Genomic DNA, 24,392 nt, shown 5'->3' with positions numbered 1-24,392 from the left:
AGTAATTATTAACCTGCCACTGACAGATGCAATGGCATTTCAGGAACAGGACTGTGCCACTATAACATGGGCTATAGTGTATGGAATAAAAACAGGAGATCCTTAAACTACAGCTCAGATGTAAGTACACAAATCCCAAGCTATTCCAAGCTAAATGAAAGCTATCACAACTTCTCTTTCACAATCACCAAATTTATCCACATTTCACAGTTTCCAAAATTATGGCTCCTTCATTTTTTTCTTGATTTTTAACATAATTTCATGCATTTTTATTTTTCAGGAAAAATTAATCTGTTGACCATAGATGGTACGAGTACTTCTAGGAGACCTCTGCTGGTCACTGAAGTCTCTTGTCTTAGGAAAAAAATCCCACTGTACATCTCACACATGCACTGTTCTCTAATTAAAAGCTGGATTCTCATCTAATTTTCCCCAATATAAATCCAAGGACAGCTTAAATGAAAGTAATGAAATTGCTCTGGATTCAGTCTATGGCAAATGGGACAAGGATCTTGGCCTAATCTCACAAATGTCTCCCTTGAGATCTCCATTAGTAACAGTTTTTATATGTGAAAAATGCACCACATTCTTGCAAGATCCCCTAAAGGAAAAAAATTGTGGTTTTAAATACATCAATTCTACACAGTTACTGTAAAATTTTGGTGACATCTGAGGCAAAACAGTTACAACACCCTGGTATCTCAATATACCTCCTCACCAACAGCACTTAGAAATACAACCATAACATATAATTATTTAATTAATTAATTGTTTCAGTTTGTATATATTCTAAACCTATAAGGGAAAACTGCGATACAACGACACCCATCTCCCATCTCAAGTACCATTAGTACTCATTGGTTACAATTTCTCTCATGGCAGTTGCTGGATTCGGCTGATTTCAATACATTGCTAAGAGATACTAATCCCACCTGCAGGGCAGGAAATGGGCATTGGAATTGGTAGGGGTGCTTCAAGCTTTCAGGCTAATAAAACACTTGTGGCAGTTCTTTACCCTGACTCATCTGAAGGAGTCTGCCTCCTCTCTGCCCTTTCACAAAGGACTATGAACAAGACATCAGAGCTACAAAGCTCCTTGGAACAAGCTCATGTTTTGCCTGACAGCTAGGCCAGACAGAGGCAGTCTCTGGAGAGAGGAACAAAAAGTGTCAGCTATTTTGGATATCTAAAGAAGCATATCCCCAGTGCATTTTTGCAGAGGTGAACATGTAAGCATGATTTTTATTTTTTCTCTCCCAAAAAGTCCTCAGCCTTAAATTACAGCTCTCCTATCTCTGCTTTCAACTCTAGTTGCAACTTCCTTCAGAGTTCATCGCTGCTTTTTCAAGCACTGGTCACAAGGGGAGAAAAATAATGAAAGGTGCTCTCCAGGTCTCAACACACTTTCCAGAGATTACTAACCTAGTCTTTAGTTCTTAATTTTGACAACCTGGAAACCTCACATATTGTTAGAGAAATTATTAAACATCTTCCTTTTCTACCAAGGGATAAATTAAGACTAATCACAGCTTGGGATAATGAAAATCAAATTTCTTCTACTTTAGAATCTGCCTTCCAAACTTTATCTTAAGAAATCTGCATTCCCATCTGCCTTCAGTGTGAAAGCCAGAGCTACATAGCAAGGTACCTTAGGACAATATATTCCTACCAAGTCAGTCCAAGCCTCACTCCTGCCATGACTCCATGCTCATTAGTACACAGGTTCTGTTCATGACTGAATCACCCAGCAGAGCAAACCTCATACACACTCAAATGTGGGCACAGATGACATTTCTATTGCATTAGCCAGAACACATGATTTGGAGTTTGGGCTGACTTTTAAGCTTACTATGGAAAGACAGATGGTATCTGATCCACGGTAAAGTTTCTCACAATAGTTAATGCATTAGTATTTTAGAATAAAAATGGATCAGTGACTTTATACCAGATACCACTTAGTGCTAGGTAGCTATGATATTTCCATCTCTAGTTTTTTATTTATTATATCACTAAACAATGACCTCATCAGTAAGTCTGCACCTCATAATTTTCTACCTTTTGAGGATAGGTTAAATACAGAACTGGCTATCTGGTGATGTATGCCTCACCATTTCAGAGAGTGTGTTCCAGCAAGAAACTGCAGATGGACCTCAATGCTCTGTTAAAAACAAATGGTGATGGGAAGACATGAAACAGATTGAAAACCATAAGAAAGGTGAAAAACAAGGCAGCTCAAACACTGGTGTCACACCTTCAATGACAAAACAGCTCCAAAGCACGTGAAGAACTCTTGTTACTGAAACATACTGATATATAAGTGTCATTTATGCTGCCCATGCTTACATGGTACCAACTGTACTGGTTAGGGCAAGGTGGTGCTGATTGTACGTTCTGTATTGCCAATATCCTGACACTCCCAGGGGAATACCGTGGGTTAGGCCAACATCTGCTTCGTTCCACGGTTTGCAAAGAGTGTACTGCAACCTGCAGCTCCTCCTTACCTTTGCTTCACTTTAAAAGGAATTCTTCCCACATTCTCCTTCTGCACAGGTGCATACTCCAGATCCAGATCTAGATTCCCCCTAACATGATTCTTGACACTGCAATCTTGCTTCTTTACCTGAGTTTATCTCACAGAGCAATCTCAAACAAGTGAGGAAAAAAAAATAGAAATCATATTGCATGGTGGTCAGTATTCAGTAATTTAACTGAAACAGGTACTAATTTCAAGGTGGTACAGAAGTCCCTCTGAAGTCTGGCTACATTTTTTTCATGGAGTAAAAGTCAACATCAATCTTATAAGGAGATAAAGGAAAAGGAGAAGCAAGTATTTAAAAAATTTAAGCTTTGATTTATTAATTTGAAAATTTTCGAACGGAAAAAGGAGTTGAAGAAGAACTAGAAGGAAATCATGTTCAGTAAATCCTGTTTAGATTAGATGGAAGACATCTCATCTGGAAACTTCAAGATCATGGAAGGGCTTTCTAATACAATGAAAATGAAGGGTAAGAAGCATTCTAGGGTGTAATTTCTCTGAACATGTTAGAGGGAGGCATTCAGAAAGCAGAAAGGGTATCTATCCTCTGTCCAACTAATTACCACTCCCAGGACTGAGTAATTCAGAATGAGGACTGGAGAACTGAGGGTCAAATGAGAGAAAGAACAGCAGACTTGTCTAGCCTTACAAAAGGGTCAGAAACCATAAAGCATAACTGTAAAGCAATTCCTGCTGTCTCCTTGACCTTGGCAAGGAGAATTCTTGCAAGATCCCAGCTGGAAGCTTTTCTGTTCTTTAAAACATGTATATCAGGAATGAAATTTTTTTTCATCACTGATGCAACTGATTACAGGAAACTGATAAACTTGTGCCTCCCCATAAAAAAAGTGATCAATAAGAATCTCCACAGCTGTCTGACTATGCTTCTCTATCCTCTTTCCAAATAAGTTGTGTGGCTTGCCATAAGACTGTAACATGAACCTGTAACAGTGTACTGTGCACTCTGTTTGCTGGGACAGAGCATATCATCTGCAACGGGTCCATAACTTCAATTTGAAGTGTGACAGCAAAGATGCCCAGTAATCTATCAGACCTCAGGAGAGCTGATATGCTGTGGAGCTCCACTGGTCCACTGCTCCCCACAGTTACACAGATGGAGATGCAGATTAGTGGAAGGAAAAGCTCCATTACTATTCTTTTCGAAGTCAAGAGGCTCTGAAGAGCACAGCCATTAAAGTATCACACAGGAAGAAGGAAAATTCCTCAACACAGAGAGATCACAAACGATTTAGGGACTTGCCAGGTCCCAACCAGCACCCGAGGCATGCAGGCTATCAGTATGCTGCTGGAGCCAGCTCTCAGCAGGAATCCCTCTCAGCTTTGTGAGAGGCTGCCTCATTCTGCAGTTCTCACTTCAGCCCCGCAACAGTCTCACTAAGCAGCCCCATGCAGAGAACTTTAAAGATGTCCCGTAATTTCACATCTACAACTATCACGGCAAGTTGTTTCTACACTAATTCCCTGATACATAATCAAAACCCTAACTCCTGCTTTGTTGGAGGTTTTTTGAGTATTTACTCATGTGGACTGATTAGCCAGCCCTGCTTTAAGCTCAATACTTCTGACCTCCAAGTTAAGCAACAGGAATTTGTTTTTACTCTTTTTCTGTTCTCAGTCAACCATGACACCAGATTTTCTTCCTGGGTTCAAGCATATGCTTCATTTTTGTTGCTTATTATGTCATTCTGACACTTTCTGAAACCCCTGTAGTGTATTGTGACATACCTGCAAAAGGCCAGTGCTAAATACATTACGTGAAGAAGAAAAAAAAAGGTTTCTCATAAAAACTGTCACCCACAACAGCACGTTTCTATGGTAATACAGGACTGCTTTGGGTTGTTATGGCAACTAAACCTTTAAAAGCAATAGCATAAAACCAAAGCAAAAAAAAAAAAGCACAGAAACAGAGCTTCATCACTGCTCTTCTCAATTTTATAAATAATTCTTAGTCCTCCTTCCCCCCACAAAACCTCAATTGAATGTTACAGTGATCAAAACGCCTTAGGTATATAAAGAAAACCACATGGCTTCATGGCAATGGGTGTGTGGAGCATCTTACCACTCTTAAATAAAACCGTGACTAGAGGGGCTTGTACATAAACAAACCTCTGGCACCAGAGAGCAACACAAATAAAAAGGTGGTGGCAGTGACAGTAAACTAATTGCTGACTGCAGCTAAGAGGGAATGGTATCTGCACTACCAACCCTGCAGAAGGGACAGGCCAAAATTACATTGAATTAAATGTTGTGTTAACTCCTTAATGCTACCATGTACTTCATTATTTCCCTGGCAAGTGGTTTTTTTATAGTCAGATGTCACAGCCAAGAAAATGCTGAAAAACTCTAGATATGTGCGCTTGCCTCTATATAGCTCCACAGAAATGAAGCTATATAACTATATTTTTTCTGCTTTACTGTGATATATCCCATTTTTAAATAATCTTAGTTTTCAAGATATACCATCTTGACTAACTTGGGATGTGTTGCCACCTCTCCCTTTTCCTATTCCTTCTTCCTGCTCAGTATCCTCACTCTATTCAATCCCCACATTGCTTTCTCCTTTATCTACTAAATTATATCCACTTCCCATTACTACGTTTGAAAGAATTAAATGGTCACGAGAGTAGAATTGTCTGTGTATGAACATTCTTTTCTAAATCTGCTGAGGTGCCTCAAAATTGATGCCCCAGAAGAGCATCCCTTTGCTACCCTGCTTATGCACTTCAGCCCTCATGCACATCAGACCTGGCTGAGGTCACCCAATTCTTTTTACTTGTGACCCATAACAGGGAGTTAGAGTTGAAAGGAGGACATATTTAAATACTGCTCTTCCGAGTACTCATATCTTCTTTTAGTTAGTCAAAAAAAGAAGCTCTAAGTTCAAAGCAGGAATGTTTACATAAATCAGGGAATACAGAAACTAGACTTCCTTACTGATAGAAGTCAGCAGCATCCTGTTCACTCCAATGTTTTATAAAGGTAGCTCTTATCACATGAGATGCACTCTTTCAGGATTTCAGGACACCAGTGTGACAACATTCAGATCATCATTTCTCAGCAGCATGGGAATGAGCATGAACCTCCAAATACTCTCAAACATTGGTGCCAATATGACTCTGCAGCAGGTTGGCGAAGCCCTAGAGAAGTCACTTTGCACCTGCAATAATGATATCCTGAAGCACACAGAAATAAAAAGTATTACCGTCTATTAAGCAGAACATGTGCAGGAAGACAATGCAATGAATTAATGAAATTCAGGAGACCTGTGCCACTTTCAGAAGCGATGTGCATTTCAGGAAGTTGCTGTGAACATAAACTGGCAGACATTTAGTGCTGATGACAGAAGAGTGGTGGCATTGAGTCAGTCAAGGACAATTTTGAAAGAGAAAAAGTACGATGGCTCACTTTGCTGTAGGGCTTCAGTCCTGCTCCAAGTCACACTTCTCAGCAGGGCAGAAGCAGTAAGCATGTGCTAGATCCTCAGATGGTTCATGCTCTGACACATTTGTCAACAGCAACACAGAACGCTGTACCACCTCCTTTGCTATCCACCTCCACCTCTGTTCCCACCACACAAATTCTCTTGGTGTGCCAAAACAGCATTTACTTGACAGCTCTCCCAGTCCTTAAGCAGTGAGGAAAAAACCATTGCATCCCCAAACACAGGCTTCAGTATTTCACTTTGTTGTGCCAGCAGTTAATGGTTTTCAAGAATCTGTTCTGATGACATGTTCAGTCCCAGCTCCAGAATGAATCCCAGAACCACACACACCAGAAGCAGCTGACACAGGGTTTGTGTTATGCCAAAGCAGGAATACCATCAGCTTAGATCTTGAGACCCTTTAAAGTATTTAGGCAGTGCAAAGGAAAAATAAACTGGCCAGGCTTTTCACCAGAAAATGTCTAACGTGCATCTCTTTTACTGACATGAACTTGGGCAAAATATACTGCAACTATGGATTTTGCAGTAAAGGTCCAAATTCTTTTCAGGACTATGAATTTCACTGGGACTAAATGCAGGAAATAAAATATGAATACAGAAAAGCTGTGGGGACAAAAAAAAAATTTGTCCCCAAGTTGTACTGTATGTTTATCAATCACATTTTGGTATGTATCTAGAAGGACTAGGACAAAATTCTTTTTGTTGTTAGCAGTATCTCAAAGGACAAAAAATATTTACCTTGAGGAGTCAGACGGAGTAATGCTCCTCCTGTTTAACTGTTTGACCCATGCTAAATGCAGCTAGAGATTACTGCAAAGAACAAGGAGTGGAGCCAGCTTCAAATTCAAGTAAAATAAAGACACTTGAGAGATGCGGAGTGAAGTGACCCACTATAGACCAAGCTAATTTTTTCCTTTTAGCTTTCTAGGATTAAAATAAGGGGTTCAAACATCCCTGATTCTCTAGAACAATTGAAAAAAAGAAACATGTGGAGGTACTATTTTTCCCACAAAATTGGACTGATTACTGATTTCATTTAATTGTCTGACTTCTAGTTCATGTAGCTGTTCCCAGGTTTTGCTCATGGTACATTTGTACACAGTCTTAGTGCAATTATGTAATAAATTGGTTTAATTTTATACACACATTTCCCTGGCTGTGCAGAGAGCAATACCATGCACTCAGCCTGCTGATGGGATAATCATGCCATTGACCTCTGGGCAATATGTTCTGCCTTACAGCTTGAACCTGAGAGACAGATATTCTCTTCACCACTTTACCCTATGCAAATCCATGTGCTGCCAAGGATAGTATTATAGGCATAATTTGCAGCATGAAACCAAAAAGGTGAAACCTCGAATGAGAGCTTTGTAATTGGAAATGGGGCCTGAGGTCCTTAAAAATATGGATTGCTAATGCAGAACAAGGTAGGTTCAGAGAATGTGCCTAGTTTGGAGAGGGAGAAAACAGAATATCAAGTTATTACAATGCATGTCACAGAGAACAGTGAAAAGTGCATGTGCTTGATAGATTGCACGTGATTAGAATGAGGGCCTTAGGCAGGGAAATCTAGCCATTAAATATCATTCTTTCTTTAGTCCTATTAATACAACTATCAAACTCTAGAGTAAACTTCATTTGTTAGGTGAATGACCCATGTGTCTCTTCTGCTTGGCTTTTTCCCACATGCAGAAGTTACTTATCATTACACATTAATAACTCCTGAACAGGCTGCTACTCCCTCCATATTCACTGCCTGCTCATGCACTTGCTCTGCTTTACTGTCACCAAAGGAATGCAGAGTGACTGGCCAGAGGGATTAGTATATGGGCTTAATTTGTGTGCTCCACTCAAGAAGACAGGCAAACATTCACATTTGGCGTTTTTTTTTTTTAATAGCACTCTAAACAAAAATATAATTAAATAAGTTGTAAATTGACAGGGCAGGGGTAGTGAATGCACCTGAAAGGCAGAAGAATGTTAACAGACTATAGGAGAAAGCAATCAGCCTAAAACATTTATTGGTGGACAGCAACTCCTGATTTATATCTCCTTTTTAGTTTGGATGGGGGAGTTACTATTTTCCTCCATGGTTTCTTCCCACCCCTTGTTCTCATATATTTTCCTTTTAGCACAGGCTACTGGCATCTCATCCCCAGAAATACATTTTCCTCTGCCAATAACAAACATGCAAAGCAGAAATGCTCCTTCTCCAAGTCTGCACCCTGTGGGAGCCGGATTTTCTAGCTTCTGAGGAGGCACAGCTTTTGCTAGTCCAGGGAGATGGCACTTTGCTCCTTTGATGCCATGCTCTGCCCTGATTTCTCTTAATAAATATTTGCAAGGCAGTTCAAAAAAGCTCTAGGTCCATTCTCCACAGCTGGAGCACTGGAGTTTAATGGAATTAAAGTCTCTTTAAATCCTGAAGAAAGAGCTCAGAGGAGAAACTGTTTTTATTGCTTTAACACTGTGTGAGTCATACAATGTTTAGTTTGGGTGTTTGATACATCATAGCATCTAAGCCAAAAAGACAGCTGTAGAATGAGTGGCAGGTTAACAAAGACTGGAGAACAATAATGTAGAAAAAGCACTAGACTGATGTTGAGAAGGCAGAAAAAAGTCCTCAAAATTACAGTGTTACCAACAAGATTTTATTACAAATCTTGTAGCATGTGGAGAGTTTTTATTCTAAAAACTCCAGTTGTGGTATCAAAAGAGGACAGAAAGTATCCGTTTTCATTTATAATTAAAACATCCCTATCCTCCATGGGAAAAAGCTTGACAACATGACCAAAGGGTATCCCTTGGAAATCAGAATGGAAAAATAAAGAACTCAAATATTTTATTTTCTTTTACAATTTACCTCACCATGAGTTGTACCCTATTTCTATGCACAGTTGGCCTTTCACCTCTAAATATTTCTGCCTGATGGCAGAAACAGACAAAGAACCATTCAGCTAAAATAGAACTACAGATGTTTCAGAAACTGCAGCCATTCTATTTTGGCAGCAATTCATAATCAAAATTTTCTGATTATGTCCCTTGTCACATTAAAATCCATAAACTAGAATGTGCACATGCTGATCCATATAATAAACTCTCTCCCTTGGAGCTCATTTACTGAGGTCAACCTTCTCACATACTGGCTTCTCAATAAAGGAATATCACAGCAAAGCAAACTGCAATTAGGGGAGAAAAAAAAAAAAAAAAGGCGAAATTCCATCCACTCAGCTTATCTGACAAGTGTGGAGAGAGAAGTGTTTTTCCCTAGACCCACAGAATCAGCTAGTCCCACCTCTGTGTTTGATCCCCTCCTAACTACTGTCACCAAAATTAACCCCCAATCACAGTTAGAAACTTGCCTTTTCCCCCCAAATACCCTAACCCCTCACTTTCTTTCTCTCTTCACCAAAACAAATCAGTGTTCTCCTATAGTTTCACACACAGATGATGACAGCATTGTGAGACACTGGAGCACAACAGCCCTCAATAATTTCTATCAGCTATAGCTAACTAACAGAATTCTGTATCAATGAAGCTTCAAAGATTCTGTAGCAAAAAAGAAGAACACACCACAATATAACAATCAAGAATAGAAAATCTTAAGCATATAGAGCCTCCACAGGGACCTTTTCAAAGAGAAACTGTATTTCATTTGTGTAATAACCCTAGGATGAGCTACGCACTGTAGTCTAACCAATAAATACTTACACAAATCTTTCAGAAGCTAACAGATGTTTCTTTTATGAGCAAAGACAAGTGCCATTCAGCCTTTTCAGACACTTATAAAAATTCAGATAGTTTTAAGCTATTTTAATAGCTGCCTGACAATTTTATTAATGCACTCTGCTACAATATGATCTTGTTTCCTTCACAAAAAGACTGACTCATACCATGGATTTTTATACACACTAAGGTGCATGTTGCTAATGCCTTCCTCTTGATTAGAAAGAAAAGAAAGGCTGTTTTACTGACCAGAAGAAACAGAAAGATCTCTGCAGGATTTAACATGAACACTGTGTCAGCCCACAGAGATCCTGTCTCAAAATCATCTGGAAGCTTTAATGATTTACTCAGTGTAAACTGACAGACTTAAGTACAGAACCTGCCCAGAATCAATTCTGTGGCTCAAATCCTGCCTTGAGCCATAGGTATCAATGAATTTTAAATTTTAATCTTGGCAACAACAGAGTCTTTTACATTATCATAAGAACAGCACACCTATAAAAAGCACAATCATTGCAGGAGAGTCAAGGGCTATGACAGGTATAGTTTATTAAAACAGGGTTTCACTGGTAGAGCCAAATTCAGGGAAATTTATACAGCACCTGCTGACTCTGCCTGCCTCTCACCAGTGCCATCAGCATCTCACTTTCTGGCATGCTAAATTCAATACAAATGAAAAGTTCTGCATGCACTTAGCATTACAACCTTATGTATAATAGTTCTTGTAGGAATATAATTACTAAAATCCCTACACAAGATGCTTAAATTTGTGAGGGTTACGATTTTTTTTTTGTTTGTTTGTTTGCTCTTCTTCCTGAAGAAGCTGCAAAAATAGTATGAACCTAGACTGTTACCTCAGGCTTTCTGCAGAGCAATATGCCAAAGCACCCACATGCTGAGTGTTTGCAAATTTTAAGTTTGGGATTGACTATGTGCCAGTCCCTTTTCAGCTCTGGGCACTTGATCCTGCACCAAAATCGCTGCTGACCTTTTCTGGTATTTATGATGTCAGTATAGATTTTTATCATTATTTGATCTCCTGACACAAAGCAAACAGCTTCTATAGCATGTTTTTATTCATGCAAAGTATGAACATGTGAATCTCAGTATTCCTGTCAAGTTTGCCATTTCTCCTTCTTGTATGCTTGGTTAATGGAGGTCACCTTTCCAGAGAAGACTTACTTGCACAGATGAACACCAATGGTAGCTTATGTTCTCTGGGTGACTCAATATATGAGTAGAGTTATTTGAAATGCACTAGTTAGGTATTACCCAGTCTCTGTTGTTTAAAAGTACTTAAAATATTTATTGTATCAGCTAGCTGGATTGTGAGGCTAACATGCAGTAGTAGTAAGACATCACTGTTCAATAAAGCCTCTGAGTTTTGACATGTACTTAGAAATATAATGGCCTTTTATGTAGCATTCCATTTAACACAGAGCTCCTCAACACTGATCTCTACAGGGATTATTCAGGTCTCATTTGTGAGTCTCAGCTGTGACTCATGCAAAGCAATGTCCTCAAGGAACAAGGCAGACACAGGAATTGTCACCTGACAATGTAAAGCAGGAAGGGAGTCTCTTGCTATTTACATGTGGAGCACCCAGCACAGAGAGACTGCGATACAGACTGAAACTGCAACTTGTAAGATATAAAATTATGATGACTGTTGTAGTCAGATCCCAAATAAATTCAATCCTGAGAATCCATATTTAACACCCAGTAAAAATAAAAATGAGAACCTTGGAAAAAAAGAACCCACATTGCAGTACCAAGAGTTTGGGTGAGCAAGAATAATAACACAATTAACAGATGTGGCCTTTAAAAGAACTTTAAGATTGATGGCACAGAACATAGCTTCGGACTCATTTTTTTCTCAGAAGAATTTGCACAGTTTCTGCAATAAAAACATATTGGTTACTAATCCTTGTTGTCTGAAACACTCTGCAGCACTTCATCCAAGAATACACTATGATCTACAGTCCCACACTTTCGCCCTTAGGCTAGGTACTTTCTCAAGTTTAGAACTGTCAAAATCTAGTGAAAGATGAATAAGAGACATAATCAGTGTCAACTAAGTCACAGAAAACATGCATGACAGGTTATTTTCACCAGACTGGCTGCAGACTCAAACCTTTGAAGTTATTACTTTGGAGGTATATCTCAGTCCTAAAGGAAAACATTCTACCTATCTACAGAGCAATGGAGAATGAGGCTAAAGCAGAAGTGCCCAAATCCCAGCTGAAAAGCTGGATATGACTCTTGAAATTTAAGTTACAGGTTCCCAAAGACAGATTTATGCATAGAGATTGAAGCTTGTATATAAAATGATTAATAATTATACAACCCCCGCCACTGGCTCCTAAGAGAAACTGTTAAATGTTACATTGCTTGAGACACTGTTTCAGGCTACCAAAGAGAGGTGTGAATTTCTGCCAAAGCCTATGGCTGCCACTTCAAAGAAGAGATTTTTAAATTTCTGCACTCTGCTACAAAACAGTTGGATCACTTTTTGCAAGGGGGTATGCAAAGAGCTTATCAGGAAAGGGCAGAAGAGCAATGATTTACAAAGAAATCCTACTGCCTTTTTTTCCATCTACAGAGCAAATGGAGTAGCACCTTTACCATCTAAAATATTAAATTACTATATAAGGGTCTGATCTTTCCAGCAACTCTTAAGATAACTGGAATAAGAACCTTTGCAGAACAAGGACTTTGGGTATTGCAGGTGCTGTTTAAAACATATTGTAGGCCCTTCTAAACAGCAAATCAGACATAGTTAAATTACAGGACAGTCCTGAATCTTAGTTTCTTCCAAGCATGGTGTCTGAGAAAAAAGGAATCTGAGCGACTGGTCTCCCTTTTTTGCCTTTGCTGGGAAGAAAAGTGTTTCCAGGCACAGAAAGAATCACAGACTCTAAGACGTTCCCTCTTATGTGTGGCTGCAATTTGGAAAAGGCTATGCTGGACTACCTCATCAGTTATGTTGCAGCAACATGGAGACAGAAGTTCTTGCCTTTCCTGCACTGATGTGAAAAAATCTTTAATTTGCACAAAAGCATCCTGGTGTAGGCAGGTTTATAATGGTGCCTTCTAGCCAGCAAGTGGTTGTTAGAACATTTCTAGAGGGAGACCCAGTGGGTCTAAAGCTGCCTTCCTAACTGGGGTGGGGTGTAATGAGAGGTTCCTTTGGAGACTAGCATTTCCTTTCATAGGAGTTTTATTGTACTTCTGTTTATGTAATATTTCAACAAACATTCTAGATTGCCCCCAAGAAATCTTCATGAACTTCCCTGGGACTTCTTGGAGAGAAACAAGGAAGAGATTAAAACATTCGTTTAGTAAAATATCCTTTGGAGGAATATTTGGGGCTCATGACATGAGACAATCTTTCAATCTTTTGTAATGCAGGCAGGAGAAATAAAAAGACACTTAGGAAAAATTGAGAATTACCACAGAATTCAGGCCAAACTTTGACAAAGCAGTAAAAGAGTATCAAGTATCTCTCTAAATTACTTGCCCTTCCTTTAATTTCCATTAAATGATAGAACAATACAATCATTTAGGTTGAAAAGGACCTTTACGTCCTACCATCAAAGTAACACTACCAAGTCTCCCCCACTAAACCTTATCTCTATGTGCCACATCTAAACAGCTTTTAAATGCAGCCAGGGATGATGACAACTTCCTGGGCAGTCTGTTCCAAGGTTTGTTAACCCCTTCTGTTAAGAAATTTTCAGCTGCCCTTCTCTGGACATGCTCCAGCACCTCAATGTCTTTCTTGCAGTGAGGGCCCCAGAAATGAACATGGGACTTGAGGTGTGTCCTCACCAGTGCTGAGAACAGAGGGACAATCCCTGCCCTGGTCCTGCTGGCCACGCTATTGCCGATACAGGCCAGGATGCCATTGGCCTTCTTGGCCCACACTGGCTCATGTTCAGCTGCTGTTGACCAGCACCCACAGATCCTTTCCCACTGGGCAGTTTTCCAACCATTCGGCCCCAAACCTGCAGTGCTGCATGGGATTGTTGTGACCCAAGTGCAGGACCTGGCACTTTGCCTTCTTGAAACTCACAGAACTGGCCTTGGCCCATCGATTCAGCCTGTCCAGATCCTTCCTGTCCAGAGCTTTCCTGCCTTCCAACAGATCAACACTTCCACTCAACTTGCTGTTGACCAAGTATGCACCTGATCCCCTTGTCCAGACAATGGACAAAGACATTAAATCAAACTGACCCCAATACTGAGCCCTGGGAGACACCACCAGTGACTAGCTGACAAATGCATTTAGCTCCATTCACCACCACTCTCTGGGCCAGATTTTTATCCAGAGAATACATCTAAGCCATGGGAAACCAGTTTCTGTGAGAATACTGTGGGAAACCATGTTAAAGGCTTTATTAAAGTTTAGGTAAAGATCATCCACAGCCTCTCCCTCATCCACTAAGGAGAGCCACCTTTGTCACAGAAGGAGATCAGGTGGGTCAAGCAGGACCTGCCTTTCACAAATCCATGCTGACAGGGCTCGATCCCCTGCTTGTCCTGCACATGCTGCAGGACAGCACTCAAGGTGACCTGTTCCGTGATCTTCCCTGGCCCCAAGGGCAGGCCGACAGACCTGTAATTCCCCAGGTACTCCTTCCAGCCCTTCCTGTAAATGGGCATCACATTTATTCATCTCCAGTCCACTGGGACCTCTCTGGTCAGCAAGATCTGCTGATAGATTCAGCCAGGCACTGCCCCTGGCTGGATCCAGAAATAATCTTCCACACACTCCAGGAAATTCCTGGACTGTTTCTTCTCCCCCGTGTTGTATTTCCATCAGACCTCTGCTAAGGTCAACTTACTTCTCTGGTAAGTTCAAGTCCACTACAAGAACAAGGGCTAGCAGCTGTGATACTTCCAGCTGCTTACAGAATATTTCTTCTGCCTCCTCATCCCAGGCGAGTGGCCTACAACAGGCTCTCACCATGGTAGTTGCTTTGCTGGTTTTCCCTCTTATTCTTACCCTTAAACACTCAACTCTGATGACACCACCATCGAGGTCATCTTTGCTAATGGAACTGCAGCCTATGACACAGACTGGAGAACAAGTCTGTGCTTGGACACTTCCTCTCTCCTCAGCAGCATTTAGGATTCAAAGTCCTCTCCCACCCCAGCTCAACACCTGGAGCTACGGCATTGTCTCATCTACTCTTTGTGCACAGCTGCCTGGGAGATGAGCAGATGTAGACATTGACCAGTTTACTGCCAGGATTAAAAAACTGTGGAGAAGCAGGTGGTCAGCTGGAATTAAAAAGACACATGGGACAACTTACAAAATCATCCATTTGGGAGTTGTGCTATGTAGGTTATGAGGGCAGTAGTACAGGAATTTTGTCTCCATGTGTAAATTAGAGCTTTTTACAGCTCTTAGCAGATGAACATTCTTGCCTAGCTCTATGGAGACTGATTTACACACACATTTTATTTCCACTAATTATTCTTCCCCATATTTCCATATTTTCTGCCTGTATTTTCTTTCAATATTACATCTGCCTCTGCTCCATGTTCCTTTCTTTACAAGCAGTCTTTATGCTTGGTTTTATTCCCTCCGTAAAAAAGCAAGGGATCTTCATTAAAATTATGACAGAAATTATAAGCAAAGAGACAATACTCCTCATTGTCTCAATTTAGATTTTGCTCTCTTTGACCATGCAGCCCTCTGTGCCCAAGTTCTGTTTATCCACACTTCTTTTCCTGCTCTGACATGCTGTTACACCATATTCAGTCAAAGTATCACTATTAATGGGACAGCTGCACACAGTGAGACAGTATAATAGCACAGCATTACTTCTGATGCATACATTTATGTTACTTATGGTTGTCAGGGTATATATTTATATGAAACTCAAGGTTCAGTGGCGAGAAAGGTTTGGTGAAGAGGTCTGAACAATACCTGAAGAGGAGGAAAAATTGTATATTCCTTAATGAAGAAAGCTTGTGAATAATAAAATTAAGCAAAAAGGTGACTGCTTCTGGCTTGCTGAAAAGACATCAGTGTATCCACAGAAGGGAACGGAAACAAATGCATGAAGAAGTAAGCACTAGAACCCAGTCCTTGACATAGAGCTGAAGATAATAGGTCCTGCACTGGAGCTGGGTACTGAGAAAAGTGGGCCTTGTGGATTTCAGCAGGGGATAAGTACAGTAAACGTGCTCTTCCCTGGCTCCCTCCTAATGGAGTGGTGTATTTTGGCTTCTCTAAATAAATGCTCCCATTTGCTTAGGCTCACTTTGCTTGAGATGATTTTGAGAGAGATCATGAAACACATCAAGGTTACACTTTTACTGGGTTGTAAACCTTTAAACCAGGATGCTGGAATCTCTCTGCACTTACCAGCACTGCAATACATATGCTGAGGCCAAGAGGAAAACAATAGGGTATGTCTCTGACTCTGAACAGCTGGCAACACTGGAACCTGAGAGAATTAAATGGTTTTAGTGGTGTGCTAGCCAGAAAGTACCCTGCTTTTTGATAGGGTAGCAGGGAACTTTTTTGTAATCATCTCCTTATAGAGTTACTCTGAAAGTGTCCTTTCTCAGACTGACTATGAAGTACATTTTCAAGGAGCTGTTGGAAATGGGAATAGGTATGGAAAACTATTTTAAGTGCTTAGAATCCAGACCCCTTTATCAACTCATTAAGAGGACCAAACAGCAACTTATTTCTATTCACATGTATAACTCTGCTCCCTTTATTTTCCTCCCTGGTTCAAGAATGATCCCAACTTCGTTCATTCTCAGTGGTTACATGGAACAGTTAGATTGAAAATAATAATTTTTATTAATTAAGAAAATAATAAAACCCAAGTTCTTCCAAGAGGTATTGAATGGTGTGTAACTACAGCATGCTCATATTTCTTTATCATCTACTGTATTGTCAGGCTCTCACCTGCCCCAAATAATCAGACCAATAAATCAAACTACATAGCTAATTGGTGTTGTCAATTATTCTATACAGAACATCACTGAGAAACGAGCTCACAAAGAGAACAATTATATTCAAACACCAAAGACTGAAAGAGTGAAAACAGTTAACAAAACTTCAGGTAGCCCTTTCACCCACACAGTATTGCTTGCCTCAGTATTCTCCCCCCGCCCCTGAAATGAGGACAGAAAAAAATAATGAAAATACCTTTGAACTTGTGAAAGACGGCCCATAGCTCAGCAATGTCAGTGGCAAATGTAATGTCTGTGTCGAGGACAATGACTCGCTCAAGATTGGAAGGTAGAGTCTTAGTCAGAACCAACTTCATCAGCCCGTAAATCCCAGAGTAGTGTTTGTTGGGGATCCAAGACACTTCAGACTTGACAGAAGTTGGAAAGAGGAAGAAAAAATAATCTTTATTAGAAAGAGAAAATTTTCCTGAAATTAGTTTCTTCTCATAGTGGAAGATCTCTGAGGTAGAAAGCCATCTAAAAGCCTGTATTTCAATTTACTTCAGAAGCGCTGAAATACACTAAAGTTTCTGAAAGCTTGGGAAAAAAAGTTCTTTGAGGTAACCTCTTCCCACAATATAACTAAAATTAGTTGAGCCTTTCTGATCTGGTAGAATTCATTCTGAGACATCCATGTGTCCTTATAAAATTGAAATGTATTTTTAATCTAAAACGTCAGCTGTATTGTACATTATTTTCACTTTCAACCAAAAAAAAGTTGTCATTCTCAAAATCTTCTCTGATGCAGAAGTAACAAGCATAATATTTTCCTTATATTTTTTATAGATTTGGTGGTCAGAATTTCAAAAGGCCAATCATTTGAAATAATGGACCAGAAAACTGCAAAAAAATTTGTTTCTTACAAACGCAAATTTTCCTTAAGCCTTACATCTTTAACTTAAAACTACCAAGGTCCCACAGACATGCTCAAAACTAGACAAAGTGAGAGAAAAGTGTCAGCCACATTTTTTGGTTTTATGTATTGAATGTGGCAAACTAATTTCTTCAGTAAGAGCTAAAAAACCATTTGTACAGCTTCTAAAATAAAAGTTGGGAGACTAAATTCTGTAATGTATTGTACTTTTGACACGAAGATATTTCATGAGTTGTGCTGAGTTTTCTTTCTGTGAGAATCAAGTCCTCAAATTTCAAAAGTTTCTGCTTAAAGTGGGATACTAGAAGTTTTTGAGAAGTTCCTATTTGCCTACCTGAAACTCCTCGTTTGTTTTAAGGGGCATGCACTACAATTCCCAGATTTTAAGTTTTCCTTTGAGTCATGCTCTCATAACTTCAATTAGTATTTTGTCTACAAAAAACTTGAGTGAGACAGATTTCAAGATTTGTCCCAGCATGTTACAGTGTATTCATATTCAATGTATTCAAATTCAGTGTATTCATAAAACTGAGGAGATTATTCTGTTGTTTGACTCTCTTGTATCTATTCACTGCCATTGTAAATTTATTATATGAAACAACACTTGCACAAAAAAAAAAAAATTCCCTCAAAATCCTTAGAGAAAACCTTCTGTAAGAGAGTGAGTTCCTACATTTGGAAGTTGGAAGCATGGTTGAAGACAGGCTAATAATAGGTGATTAGAGCACATTTCTTTTTGAATATAAAGTAACAAGGTCTCTGATGATGTAAGCTGACCTCCTCTATTCCCTTTTAAATGGCACACAACTTTCTCTGTATTCTCAGGATTCCTGTACCAGGGCAGAGTACTCTCCCACTACAAAGTTCATTAAAAAGACAGAGGGAAGTAGAACATACCTTTAAGGAGAAAGACAAGAACTTCAAGGGGAAGGCAGTAAAACCAGCTTCTCATAGAATAAAAACAGAAAGCGCAAACTGAAGCATGAAGTTTTCGTTGGTTTATTGAAAACTCAATGTTCCCCACAAGTATCTTCTGTGTGTAACAGAGATTATTTCAAATTCACACCCTCATAACTCTACTTGTTTGTGGTCCCTGCTTTCCCACACCGTGGCTTTTGGAATGGACCATCACACCATGGTGTATTTAATTCATACAAAGCAGTATCTGCTTTGCTTCTGCAAACCATACTGTTCTGTCACTTGATATCCTTGTGCTAGACCAGTCATACCTGACATGTTAAAAGTGTTAGACATTTTACAGACTTGAGCTTGCTTTTACCCATTGCTATGTTATTAATTTTGGATGGCATGTCCTTCATTTTATTAGCTGAAATATTTCTCCAGAAAAACACCCAGTGTGCTAATGCAAATAAGCTTAATAAGGTAGGGTTCATATGTTGCATGAATAGCCTGACACAAGCAAGAAAGTAAAAAGGGTGGCTGGAAAAGCAAATCACCTTCAAAGTGCAGTTATTTTCTTTGCTCTCAGGATTTCCAATTTCTAACACCACTGCCATGTATCACTGCAGGGAAAAAACCCTTGTCTGGCAGTGCCTTCTGATCTGGCACACAGGCAAAAGCCTGCCAAGTATTGAAGCCTGATGTCTGAAGGCACCACTTTTAAAACGAAAGGGGCAGCCCCTGTTCCAAATGGTCCATCACACCTGGCTAGCATATGGATTTGAGGATATGTTGAAGTCTGGACTCTCAATCAGCCCAATTAATCCACAGTTTCCTCTCCGGTGGTAGAGAGTTGACTAAGACACAAACAGAGATCCTAATTAGCCCCCGGCATAATTTCTTCATGGCTTTGCTATTCAAGAATAATGTAACAGTTCCAAATTAATGGTAAGGAAAACTCCTTACACTACACAAGAGCTCTGCGAAGGCTCACTCTCTGGCTCACTACATAGTCTTATGTGAGGAAATACACAGGCACAGCATTGGAGGAAGTGCATAGTCCTCCTCCTAGTTTTGGCCACAACCTGGAGGTTACTCTGTATCATGTCAAAACATTGCAGGGAGCAGGGGGAACGGACTCTGCCTTCTGAGAAGGAGAGTGTGGCTTCTCGTTGAAAAACCATTTTTCTAAATATTGTCTAAATACTTTCTGTAAGTTTTAATACAATTTTGTTTGCCTGGCACAGTTAAAATGGCCCATATATGGCATGCTTGTGAATCATCTGCTAACAAGCTAGATCAGAGTTGCCTTCAGAGAGCAAATATTCCTAGAAGATACATTAGCAACATTAAAAAATAGAGTTAGTAAAGAGAGTGAAACAAAACAGTGTGACATACTTTGCTCTTTGTATAATTCCCAGTTCAGCAGAAATAGCACACCTTGGATCTCTAGCTCTCAAAATCTATGTTTTTGTTCATGAGAGAAGAGCAAAGAAAAGCATTTAGCTGGTGCCAACACTGATTCTTTTAAGTTAAGTGAAATAGCATCTACTCACTAAAGGTTTTTCGTCAGAACTATCTTTATTATTTTCGTTATTGAAGACTGAAAACAAACTAAAATATCTAAATTATTTGAATATAAAAATCACAAGCCCATGAGTCTGCATGCAGCATGTAACTGATCACCTGGCAAATGCCAGAGAGGTGGCAGCAACAGTCTCTATGTTCAGGTATACCTCACCACCAAGTTGTCTTTCCTAACTGTGTTGCATCTCTGGGAAAAGCTGACCAAATCACAGTTGCTGTGCACAGCCTGACAACTTTTTCACAGTTGCTACCACTGTATAAATGCTCATTAAGATAGCAAAAGCGTCATTTTTAACAGAGAAGTCTCATACACAGAGCTTAAAATCAAGTTTCCCTGTTTCCTTGACTGAGAGAGGGGGAAATGGTGGCTCGCTCTCTGTGAATGAATTGTGTAGTGACTACATTCCAAATAAAAACACTTGAGTCTTGGCTTTTGACTATGTCCAAGGATGGGGACTCCACAATCTCACTGGGCACCCTAAGCCAGTGCTTGGTTACCCTCACAGTAAAAGAATGTTTCCTGATGTTCAGAGGGAAACTCCTGTATTTCAGTTTGTGCCCACTGCCCCTTGTTCTGTCACTGGGCGCCTCTGAAAAGAGCCTGGCTCTGTCTTTTTCATACCCGCCCTCCAAGTATTTATGTTCAACAATAAGATCCCCTCCAAGCCTTCTCTTCTCTGGCTGAACAGTTCCAGCTCTCTTACCCTTCCTTGCATGTGAGGTGGCTCAATTCCTTCATCACCTTAGTGGCCCTTGGCTGGATTCTTCATTATTTTCATGTCTCTCTTCTACTGAGTTGCCCAGAACTCAGCCTGGACACAGCCCTCCAGGTGCGGCCTCACCACCACTGAGTCAAGGGGAGGTGTCACCTGCTGTCAATGTTGTGTCTAATGCAGTCATTGCTGCAAGGGCAAATTCCTAGCTCATGTCTGACCTGATGTCCACGAGATCCTCTTCTGCCAAGCTGCTTTCCAGTGGGGCAACCCTCAGCGTGTCATGGTACACGGGTTAGTTCCCATATGCAAAATTTTGCACTTCTTTTTGAACTTCATGAGGTTCCTGTCAGAACCCCTTCTCTGTTTAATAGTATTTTTTTTTTTTTTGCATTTACTTAGTGAAATTCCTCACTGTCCCACAGAATATATAGCACCACAGAACCCTCTGAGCAACAAAAAGTGCTCCTTGTTCAGTGTGGTAAGATGGAATTTTGGCTGATAAAGTGTTTTCCCTGGCAGCATGTCCTTAAACACTTTACCCTAGAAAAATGCAACCTCCAATACCATATTGATTTTGTCACTACATTCGCTGCATCTTCCTAGGTAAGCGTGGGGGAAAAAAAAATCAATCAAAATAATCCAGAGCTATGACACAGTATCCCTTCCCCACTCCAAATCAAAGACACCCTTGCAGCTTGGCTGACTCCACAAAAGCACCGCCAAGGTCAGTGCCCTGCAGGAGCCTGTATGCCAGGCTGGCTGGGGTGATGCACCAGGCTGAGAATCAGCAGCCCAAGGTGCCACTTCCATGCCTCCTCCCCCACCTCAGAGGTGAGCTCACATAAATGGGATCAGACAAAACCCAATTCAATCACCATCCAGACTCAATGGCTGCAGATTCCCCGTGCTGGGGAAACAGCCAGTAGCAAATAGAAGAACTAAGAAAACAAATAATCAGAGGGAAGTAGAAAACTCTGTAGAGTTTGCCTCCCCAGAGCCTTCATGCCAGGTTTTGCCATTAAAAATTCTTAGCATCTAGAAGAGACTGATTAAAATAAAGAGACACGTGAATCAGGTGTTGTAATAAATGACTCAATAGAAACATGGATATCCAGAAGTATTTGGCATCTATTTGCTCATAAGCAACTTCAACATGGGCACTATCTTCCCTAAAAACTGTATCAGACAGATGCAATAAATTAACTTTGAAATCTTAAAAGAAGGCAAACAGAGCAAAACTTCCAGGCCACAGCAAAATCAGTATGTTTTAAATCTGCACAAGTTGTAGCTGAATTGTATCTGACACTGATCTGAAAACCAGTGCAATCTACACGGTGAAAGAACTTCCAGCAGGAGAGACCTCTGTGAAGCAAAACCAGCCAAAGTCTTTTGTAGCTGCTGGCTTCTGGCAGCCCTTACAAATGTCCCAGTCATGGGGAACAACCCTGAAATTCTGATGTGTGAATCAGGTGGATTTGTTATTTCCTCAGATTGGATAAATAACTTTCTAGACACAGCTGACAACTTGTTTTCACAGCTTTTTCATTACTTGCTTAGTGCTTTGCTGCTACTATGAACACCACAAGTAGCAAGATATTGTTTTTTTAAATAATGTGGCCTTCATTTAAGACAAAGCTAACAGAACTGGGGCTTTCATGTCACTTCTAAACTGGAGGAAAATACTGCCACCACTTTAATGATGATCATATTCTGTGATTTGCAACAGAATATTTTATGCTTTTATAAAGCATAAAAAGAGGGGGTAAACAAACAATACTGATTTGCTGGCACAGGACAGGAAGTTTTCTCAATGCATGGTTTTTCTCATCACTGTTTTTCACACAGGGAGAACTTCATCCTGCTGTGAATATATGCCATACCTCTTCCCACATTCCTGAAACTTGAGTCACAATTCCAGCAGCACTAGCAGGGCTCAGGATTAGTTCCAGGATAATCCTTCCCATTTTACATTGACTATACCTCACAATATCTAACCTCTATGCAGGGACATGTGAATGATCCCTTTTCTCACACTCTTGCTTCCAAGGGAGCAGTATCAACACCTTGTTGTAGAGACTGGGTTAACTGAATCACTGAGGAAGGAGACAAGCAGGTTACCATTTAAATACGAGTAAACATTCATGCCTGTCTTTAGCAATTTTTTTTTTTTTTTTTACAGATAACCATAAAAATAAAAGAATCTAGCTTGAGAAATTCCAAGTCATCACAGATCCTGAGAGGAAGAGGATTACTGTCACCATCAATAATTTTCTCAAAAGGAATGCCAAAAGCAATCTCCTTGCATCTCACCTTCAGAAATCACTGCCTTTGCTCCATCCTTGTCAGGCATCCAGCAAACATTAACACAAGAGCCTTATTTGAACAAAAAGAGACTCTTCTATTAATATTGCTGGATAACTTGTAACTTCTACATTGAATTTAGTTTTTTTCCTGGGTGATTCTCATGTTTTGATTATACTGATATTCCCCCCCATAACAAGTCCTTACTATTTATATGAATGGTAGTCAAGGAAACCAAAAATCCAGCAAAGTTGGGAACTTTTCTAGATTCAGAATTTCTGGTTTCTGAGTATTGTAAGAAATAATAACAACTTGCTCTAAGAAACAACTGTAAGGAGAAAAGAATTTATACATCTTTGCTAAAATAATTTTTCTATTTCTGCTGGCCTTTGCGGCTGTTCTTGCTCATCACAGAAGCATTGGTGACTTTAACAGGATTCTGCCTCATCTTTCATTTTAAGAAACAGATGGTATCTTCCACACATGTGTGGAGCAAGTCTGGATACAAATAACAGTGAGCAAAAAGGTTGAGATAGAAATGGATGATTATTTGAACCTCTGGGTCCTGGATAATGTAAAGCAAATGCAGAAACTGTGGAGCAAGACACAACTGGAAAGGAAGATTAGATATTAAAAAGGCAGAACAAACAAAACCTCCAAAATCATCATCAGCATACAGCAAAGGAAAATAACTGCAAATTAATTGTCATCTCTGTAGCAAAGTCCATAACACAGTCTGACTGATGTTGGGGATGCTTTTTTTCTTTTTTTTTTTTTATTTTCTTTCCAAATCTCTCACCAATACACACATACACACAATGGGCAGACAAGTGGGAAAAACCTGATTTAAGGATGCTTCTTCAAAACAACTTCCTTAACAACAAAATTACATGAGAGTGCCAAGAGCTTATCATGGTTTATACGGATGCAACTGCAGACATAAATTAAAACTGATGTGGCTTTTTTTTTTTTTTTTTTTGTCTCTGCCACTTAGGTAACAAAACATTTAGCCATACAACTTCTTTATAAAAGAAAGGACCAAAAGATAATTCAGCTACTGGGATCTTTAAGGACTATATCCCTCCCCTTAGGTATTTCGCTTGTTCTTCTCCCACCTTACTTAGCCCCATAAAACCCAAATGGCCAGTTTCTATTTGAGTCTTTCTCTTTAATCTCATTTGAGACTTTCTAAATTTCTTCACTGTTTCTGGCTATCTCCAAAATGCTGAATGCCCCCTTTGTTTTCCTTTCTTCATTTGTACAAAATAAGACTGCAGAATGGAAAAGTCTGACCAGCCTCAGAGTGTG

General features: G+C 39.8%; 1 protein-coding gene across 2 annotated transcripts in view; it reads right to left on the bottom strand.

Moving 5' to 3' along the window:
* Positions 1–24,392, bottom strand: part of LARGE1 (LARGE xylosyl- and glucuronyltransferase 1) — a 269,021-nt gene that overhangs the window by 86,995 nt on the left and 157,634 nt on the right. For both annotated transcript variants that reach the window (XM_053977660.1, XM_053977661.1), the window contains one exon: positions 16,903–17,074. In XM_053977660.1, coding sequence (XP_053833635.1) covers positions 16,903–17,074 — 172 coding nt within the window. The remainder of the gene's footprint in view (positions 1–16,902; positions 17,075–24,392) is intronic.

The sequence above is a fragment of the Vidua macroura genome, chromosome 5, assembly GCF_024509145.1.
Source record: "Vidua macroura isolate BioBank_ID:100142 chromosome 5, ASM2450914v1, whole genome shotgun sequence".
NCBI lineage: Eukaryota > Metazoa > Chordata > Aves > Passeriformes > Viduidae > Vidua > Vidua macroura.
This window is presented reverse-complemented; position numbering and strand designations above follow the sequence as displayed.